Source organism: Choloepus didactylus, chromosome 27 (genome assembly GCF_015220235.1).
Source record: "Choloepus didactylus isolate mChoDid1 chromosome 27, mChoDid1.pri, whole genome shotgun sequence".
Taxonomy (NCBI): domain Eukaryota; kingdom Metazoa; phylum Chordata; class Mammalia; order Pilosa; family Megalonychidae; genus Choloepus; species Choloepus didactylus.
Window position 1 is genome coordinate 768,546 of NC_051333.1, and position 8,964 is coordinate 777,509.

General features: G+C 44.8%; 1 protein-coding gene and 1 pseudogene across 1 annotated transcript; one reads left to right on the forward strand and one right to left on the reverse strand.

The window, feature by feature from the left end:
* Window positions 1-310: 310 nt before the first annotated feature.
* Window positions 311-8,964, reverse strand: LOC119521015 (zinc finger protein 211-like). The gene is made up of 4 exons (XM_037818970.1): window positions 8,732-8,964; window positions 8,062-8,100; window positions 7,322-7,448; window positions 311-6,041 (listed from the first exon to the last, which is right to left on the reverse strand). The coding sequence occupies exons 1-4, from the start codon at window positions 8,762-8,764 to the stop codon at window positions 4,978-4,980; spliced, it is 1,263 nt and encodes a 420-aa protein (XP_037674898.1). The 5' UTR covers window positions 8,765-8,964; the 3' UTR covers window positions 311-4,977.
* LOC119521826 lies at window positions 1,682-2,390 on the forward strand (annotated as a pseudogene).

The window sequence follows — 8,964 nt, forward strand, 5'->3', positions numbered from 1 at the left end:
TTAAGACTCCTCAGACATTTGGGCAGTTTGGTATTCATGCAGCTCTGAAGGCGACCTGGGCTAAAGCAGGGTCTGTATTTAAAGTCTTGGGGTCTTCCATATCATTTGGAAATACAAATGGATATCAGATTCTTTAGTAATATCCTTGCAGTTCAATGAGGGCTTTTTAAAAACAAGTGCATTTTTAAATTTTATAAGATAATTATACAAATTATTTTCCTACATTAGTCATTTGTGACAAAGACAATTATTAAATAGTCTGTCCTCTCCCCAATAGTATAGATGCTTGAAATTATATGCATATATGAGCTTGATTCACTCCACTGTGTGTTTTATTGGGTCAAAAGTACACTGTATGTATAAAAATTCATTAATTTAATGCAAACTACATCACTTAAACAGAAGATATACATAACAGATACATAACACCTATTTACCTGTGTAAGTAACACTCAGGATAAGGCAGCAAAGATTGAGTTTCTTAAACATTGCCATTTCCTTCAATTATTACATCTCCTGCCCTCTCATTAGATGTAATAGTCTCATGATGTTTTCAATCTCCATGGTTGAGATAGAATTTACACAAAATAAAGTGCACACAGAATGTTCTCCACGAGTTTTGATTTTATGTCTCCGTATAATCACCACCTTAATCTTAACATGAAGCATTTTCATCATCCCACATACATTACTTCATGTCCCTCTGTACTTCCTATTTCACAGGCAATGTTCTCATTTTCACCGTATACATTTTATTTATCCTAGAACTTCATGTAAATGGATCATATAGTACATACATTTTGCCACTGACTGCTATCCCTCATCATACTAGTGTTGTGATCCACCAATGTTTTGTGTCTATCATTCATTCTCTGTATTGATCACTTGTTCCATTCCATGCATGTATGAGAAAGTGTTTACCAATTTACCTATTAATACATATTTAGATTGTTTGGATATTACAATAAAGCTACCACAAACATTCATGTAATATTTATGTATGTATATGTATTTTTATTTCTATTGTATACATTTCTTGAAATGGGATTTCTGGGTCATATTGTAGATGCATATTTAACACTAAAAGAAACTATTTTCCAATTTTTTATAACATTTCACATCCCCATCAATATACAAATATTCTAGTTGCTCCACATCCTTAATTGTATGATCATGCTTCCTAATTTTAACAATTTAGCATGTGTGAAAAGGCATTTCATTATAAGTTGAAGTTTCACATCCATGATGATGAAATTTGGTAACTTTTGTCAGCTTAATGGGAAACTGTACATATATATAGTTTTGCATCCGTTCAGAGGAGAGCCGCTCTGCAAAATATTTGAACAGTATTTTAAAAACTGTCAATATCTGATAAGACAGGAGAAACTGAGGAACTGTTACAAACGGGAGCAATATGTTATCCTGGATTGGAGCCTGGAACAGAAAAAATGATAGAATACTGGAGAAATTCAAATGGTCTGTAGTTAAGCATATTTTACCAAATGTCAATTTCTTAGTTCTGATAATTACACTATATTACATACAATTTTAAATTTGGAGATGCCAGAACAGTATATGGGAACTCTGTCCTATTTCTGCAACTCCTCTGTAAGGGTAAAGCTGTTAAAAACAAACAAACAAAATACCAAAGGTAGTTTTTTTCCCCAGGCAGCTGCTGAAGATGGCAGAGGGGCAGGTCCTGGTGCCTGATGGCTGAGGCCATCTCCTGGACCACCTGGCAGTGGTGGCCCAGTAGGTCCTCCTAGGCTTGAAGGTGGTGGTCATTGGCATCAACACTTCTGACAACTTCTACAGAAATAAGCTAAAATATCTGGCCTTTCTCCACAAGTGCACAAACATCAACCCATCCCATAGCCTCTACCACTTCTGGGCCCCCAGCTGCATCTTTTGGCAGGCCACACGAGGCAGGCTGCCTCACAAGAGCAAGTGTGGCCAGGCCACCCTGGACCATCTCAAAGAGTTTAATGGGATTGCACCTCCCTACCATAAGAAAGAGCGGATGGTGGTTCCTGCTGCCCTCAACACTGTACATCTGCAGCCCACTGAAAAGTTTGTCTACCTGGGATACTTTGCTCACAAGGTTGCCTGGAAGTACCAGGCAGTGATACACCACTCTGGAGAAGGCTTGATCTATTACAGGAAGCAGCAGCAGCTCAAGAGGTTGTGGAAAGAGGCTGGGAAGAATGTGGAGAAGACTGACAAATACAGAGGTCCCCAAGACCCATGGGCTCCTGCTCTGTCCAAATTGTCCTTCCTCCACCGCCACTCTGGGACATGGGGGCCCCGGGGCAGTAGTCTTCACGTCCAGGTGCCACAGGCAGCCTGCGGCTGAGAAGGCTGGAGATGACGAAAACACCTCAGTGGGTTGAGTTCACTGCCACTGCTCACTCCTACTTCAGAAAAGCCTTTCTTGAAAAGAGGTTAACAGTTACTAAGGCACAATTTGTCTTTGACCTACTTGTTCATGTGAGAATTTTAAAAAAACAGATAGTAGAACACCAATTACTTGGGTTTCTATATATTTGCAAAAGTAAACTGGAAAACTGCAATAGCTGGGTAACTCTAATTGTGAATGGGACGTTCCTTTAAAGCATTCCTTACACTTTGTAGCTGTTAGAATGTTACATAATGCACGTAAGTACAGTGTCATCACGTGTTATACAAAAGGTATTAATAAATTAAAGGACTGGGAAGACATGTGACCGGGGGCTTAGAGCTATTGTCCTTGCGGTTTCTCTGTACTATGATATTGGACAAATTACTTTTAAAGGAAACAAACAAAAATAAAAATAAAGGTAAAGCAAATCTTATTACAAAGCTTTGGTCATCAATTAGATGTGATTTTGGCATCAGGACAGATGTACAGATCATTGACACAAAGTCCAGAAATAGACCCACACATTCATAGAAAATTGAGTTAAGCCAAGGGAATTTCTATAAAATGTGCTGAAATAATCTATTCATAGACAAGTAACAAAATAGTCCAAAGGAATAAACTGTAGAGCTTACATACAGTGTACCTTAAAACACCAAAACAAAAAAGTATCAAATTTAGTTAGAATTATAAAACCTTTTAAAAAATGGAAGACTTCTGTTTTAATTTATTTAAAAATTTACAAATACTCTATGCCTAAACATGAAACAGCTCCCCCTTCTTCCTTCCTCCCCCATTGCGTGGTAACCTCAAATCTACTTTCTACTTCTGTAAGTGAAATCATGCAGTATTTGTCCTCATGTGGGTTGGTCAATTACACTCTAAAGCTTTAAAAAATGGTTCAAAACAAACACTGAATTCTCCCACTTTTTGGAAAATCAGGTTTAGCAATCTTCCATTGACTCCACCATCTCTCTCCTCATGCCCTGGGAGGGACGGCCTTGCCTCAGTGGCAGCAGATATTGGTGAGCAAGGAGGGCCATTTCCACCTGAGTCAACAGGAATGCAGGTGGGTTCACAGAAGCCACACCCCTGGACTACGGATCGCCCTTCTCTCCACCCTCGTTTTCCTGCCTATGCAGCAATGGTCTAGAGAGGAACAGCCCAGAGACTACAGGGATTCTCAAAGCCTTTATTTTCTTTGATAGTGCCCTCTGCAACACAGCACACACTAGTCTGAAGGAACAGTGTGCACACTGATCCTGCACAGTCATAGCCACTGGAACCTTTGTCCATGCACTTTTAGAAGAGGCACATTCCATCTAGCTTACTGCAGTCTCCAGCACTCCCTATTACCCAGTGTTTCTGTACCAATTATGGTTCCCCCTGTGCCCTGTAGTCTTACAACTAGTGATATCACAACCAGCGATAGCCAACTTCATCCTGTACATCAGCACACAAAGCCTCTCTGCAGGACCTTTGCAGGACCCGGGGAAGAGATCTCCCTCAACAGTGGCAGGCATTACATGACATCCCCTTTGAACAAGGAAAATAATCCACATTGTTCTCAGAAGCACTGGAGGTTGTCACAAGTGGCCCCTCCTCAGGTGACCTCTGCGCCAACAAAAAAATCCTGGCATCCTTGCCACAAATTAGGACCACAGAGCTCTGCAGTCTTTGCTAGGAGACCTTGGGCAGTAATGCACATGAGCGCACAAGTAGAGCTAGTTTCTGTCATCATACTGCCACCTCTGAGGCACATAAAGTGTGAGATCCCCCCAACAACCGCTCACTACTTTATACCTGCAGAGCCCAATTTTGTTTTCAAGCTACCCCACTCTGTGAATACAACTCTGAAGATTAAAGGTTCTTTAAGAATAAGGCCTTTATTATTGCACGAACCAGAGCAATGTGCAGAAGGCAGTTCTTGGGATGGTGACTTAGAGGCTGGAAAAATCGCAAACATTATGTTAAAACAAAAATGTCCATGAAATAGGTAATCCTTCTCTGTAAATCACCAGAACTCAAGATTGAGTCCTCCGGGCCCAATCTGGGTCAGACCCATGCCCTAACAGACAGAAAAAATGGCTGAGAATTTCTCAAAAGGAACTATGGTTCATTAATTTTCTTTTGATATGGTAGGAATGAAGTTATCTCAGGATATTTGTTTTTCCCATCGCTTTGCTTTATTTTGTTTGGAAATGTTTTTTATTTGATAAATAAAATAATTTTAAAAATTAAATAAAAAAGAAAGAGCTCAGGCTACTCCAGGAAATGGGAGCATACAGAGAGGCCTGCTTCCTGAGCATGCTGGGGTGGTCATGGAAGGACACTATGTGGACCTACCAAGTGGTAGAGGTAACATGGCTCCACAGAAACTGGCAGTGACATAAATCTTACAAGAGCCCTGGGGAGGTCAGAATATACAATGCAGCTCCCTAAAGCTTTCCACATACCTGGAACCTGGGAAATTTCCCCACTGTGGTATGGATTTGTGAGGTTCAATTCAGACAGACAGTTCCTCACAAAGGGTCTTTGCCATTGTGGTTATCCTGAAAGGAAATAGCACATTCCCCACACATTTAAGAATTTTTTTCAGTATGAACTCTCCGGTGTTGAATGAGGTAAGATTTACGGCTAAAGGATTTCCCACATTCAGGGCATTCATAAGGTCTTTCTCCAGTGTGAACTCTACGATGTTGAATGAGGCCAGAGCTTTGGCTAAAAGATTTTCCACATTCGCTGCACTCATAAGGCCTTTCCCCAGTGTGAACTCTCCAGTGTTGAATGAGGTTAGAGCTTTGGCTAAAGGATTTCCCACATTCACCACATTCATAAGGCTTTGCTCCAGTGTGAACTCGCTGGTGTTGACTGAGTTCATATTTGCGGGCAAAGGATTTCCCACATTCACTGCAATCAAAAGGTCTTTCTCCTGTATGAACTTTCCTGTGGTGGATGAGGCTAGAACTTTGGCGAAAGGATTTCCCACATTGACTGCATTCATAAGGCCTTGCTCCAGTATGAATTCTCAGGTGCTGAATGAACCTGGAGTTGTAGGCAAAGAATTGTCCACATTCAATGCATTCATAAGGCTTTTCTCCAGGGTGGGTTTTCTCATGCTTAACAAATGAAGATTCATAGCTGAAGACGTTCTTGAATCCTTCATAGTCGTAATGACTTTTTTCACCATGAAAAGCCACCACACAGTTGGTGCCTTTGTTTGGTTTTATTCCAGTGAAAGTGGCATGTTGCTGAAGAAGTCCCAAGAAGGCCAGAAAGTCCTTCCCAACATCACTATAGGTAAAAGGTTTCTCTGACACACGCAACTTGCAGCTGTTCACCAACAAGGCCCTGCCCATGTTGCTCCTGAAGTGTTTCTCTCTAATGTGCTGCTTCTGGTGCTGTTGAAGGCTTCTACTGAAATAGAATTGCTTGCCACATGTCTCACACACATACGGTTTTTGCCCAGGATATGTTCCCTGGTTCTCAGCTGAGTGCAAAATGTCTTTCAAGACAGAGCCACACATGTCCCAAGGGTGGGCCTTCTGTCGAGACTGATCTGCCTGGGGAGTCCTAGCCTGCAACACTCCTACAGAAACACTCTGTTCTGAAGGTGCCTCCTCTTCCTCTACTCCACGCCAACAATCTGAAAGCAAAGAAGTGATGATGGAGTACACTCTGACTTTATTAGGAGACGGCCCTTCCATCACAAAAGTCTGTTTGACACATCAGGGAACAACTCCATGGGACTATTTTCAGGGACTAGGGAGTTGGGGTCAGATTGAGAAGCAGCTGCCATGCATTACTGATCCCTCTAAGGTTACAAAATGGGGAAGTCCTCACCAGGTGAAGGATACCAGAGTATGGTATGACTCGGGGTGAAAGGCAGGGTTTATAACTCATTTATCTGCCGAAGTTTTCAGCAGAAGTTTCTCTGCTGGTGATATATGAGACTGTAAAGAAGCGTGTTGGCCCAGGAAAATCTGATTGCACAGAACAGCTGGTGTTCAAATACTATTTGAGGATATGTGCACACCTCACAAAACAGAATGTTAGAGAGCACTGCAGAGGACAGTGGAGAAACAGATAAAACATGGAATCCAGAGATTAGGGGGGATTAGCCCTGGGCTGGAAGTCAAAGTTGAATACAAAAGCAGTAAAAATAATACACTAACAAAGTGTCAAATGGGGAAGGAAAGGTAGAAATGAGGTGTGGCCACTGGAAATGGCACTAAAACAGGACAGTTTCCTGCTACAATCTGAACACAGACCTGATGTCATGTCCCCTGCCAGTTGCCATTCACCAGGACCAGACCCCCCCGAACCCATCTTGCTATGGCTAGAATCGTGGCCATCCTGTGAAGTACCTAGGGCTCTTCCCACTAATGTGCAGTTGAGCTATTACAAGGGACCTGGATGATGTAAGTCTTAAAGAGAAAAACGGGTGAGTAGCTGGAAGTGGCCCAGAGCAACTGAGCACACAACAGATCACAAGAAAGATATCTAAATATACAAAAAGAACCTCAGAGGAAGGTCTTGAAAGAACAGCCCATTAGCCATATAAGTAGTGACCATGTCAATGACTATAATTTCTGAAATAGGCAGGTATGAGTAAATGTCAAGTAGGGGTAGGGAGCAGAACCCGGGGCACAGAGGTGCCATGTAAGTCGGCTGGCCAGGGAGAAGACAATCAAGGTGGAGGTGGTTAGGCTGACTACACGAGTACTGTCCCCAAATCCTTCCTATGAGGCTCCAGGGCAGCAGAGGTTGAAGCTACCCAACCCTGGCCACCACAGCATCTAACCAGAGAACTGGGGAAAGAAGCAGTGCCCACGGTTCCAATGCAAGAAGAACTGAGCTGTGCCTGGAGAAAAGGGAAAAGGCAAAGCCTAGCGAAGGGTACTGGGGTAGATGTGAGGGCCTTACCTAGGGAGGTCACAAGTGCAAAGTTCTCCAGCATCACATCATGGTACAAGTGTTTCTGAGCCTCATCAAGAAGACCCCATTCCTCCCAGGAGAAGTACACAGCCACGTCCGCAAAGGTCACACTGCCCTGCCATAATGGGAAGTGATGAAATCACAGACTCTCTCCCAAGGACCCAGAATCCACTTGCACAACCTACCCCATGCCCATCCTCCTCCCAAATCCCCAACTCAGAGGAGATACCAGGCCCTGGTGCCATTAGTGCTACTCTGTTCACGGTCCCATTCATCCCTGTGTTGAGTCTGTATTCCCCTCTGCAGCCAGATGGAGCCTGATGAGATCTGGCTAAAATTTCCTTCCTCCTCTGATCCAAACCTCCCATCACCTCCAGACACCCAACTCTCCAGGCATTTCAGCCCTGGCTCCTGCCCTTCTGGGACTTTGTTACTACCCAAAAGAAAAGAGACCTGCAGTTCTGTGAACACTCCCAGCTCAGCCTTAGCGCCACGCTGTTCCACATGGTGGTACTTACTACTGGGATAACCTTTCATACACTTTCCCTTGATGTCTTGAAATGGAAACCCCCTTGCCCTCCATTTCAACCCGCCTGGACTCAGAACTCTGGGAATGGTGTTTTTCCATGGTTTTCACAAGAACTGGGAGAATGCATGTGAAGGGCACCAAAACACCATAAAAGCCGAGAACATGTCGGTGGGAGGGAACTAGGACACCTGCCACTTACCTGTGTAGGTTCCAAAAGGACTTCTGCAGCCACAAAAACCTGTGTAAAGAGGCAGGCCATGGAGAAAAGCGACCACGGTAACACTCCACGGGCTCAGGCCTACTCTGAATACCTGAATGGTCCCAGAGCCGGGTGACCTCCGGCTGACCATCTAAGTCCTGTGCTTCATCCCTCAGCTGCCTCTTACCCACTATGCGGCCTTGGGAAAACACTCAACTTCCTTCTGCCTCAATGTCCTCATCATCCTGTGCAGTCTCTGCTTCCTCTGAATGGCCTTTGTGAACTTTTTAAAACCTAAGTCTGGTGGTGTCGCTTCTTTGTCCAAAACTCTCCATGGCTTCCAAGGCCCTAAGAATTAGGATACAACTCCTCAGCCTGCCATTCGACATGCGACTCCGCTTCAAAAGCTCTGTCCCTTGCAGAAACAAGACAGACCCAGGTTCCCCTAATGCTCCCGGCTCGGTCACATCTCCAAGCCTTTACACACGCCGGGCCTTCTGCGGGCAACCTTCTCCCACACCTCCACCCACGCGCGCCTCACTGGCCGGATGCTGGGGCCTGGGCTGCAGTGGCGGGGCTAGGCGATCCGCAGTCGGGACGCCAGGATTCGGAAGCCGTGGGGAAAGAGGTGGCGGCGGTGGTGGTGAGGGCCTGGAGGAGCAGCATTTACCTGAGCCGGGGCCACCCGCGCGGCCGCCGCCATCAGGGCCAGTGGGCGGAGCACGCCGGGAGCGCGGGGCGATGAGGGCGGGGAGCCGGGCCGCGGCGCCGCCGGCCCTGAGACCCGCCTCTGCACAGCGGGGACAACACCCTTTTTCCTGCCTTCTCGGTTCTGTCACTCTGGTCTTGCCAAATCTGTTCCGGGGTCTAAGACCCACAGAACAGACCCGAGAGCAGCCAAAA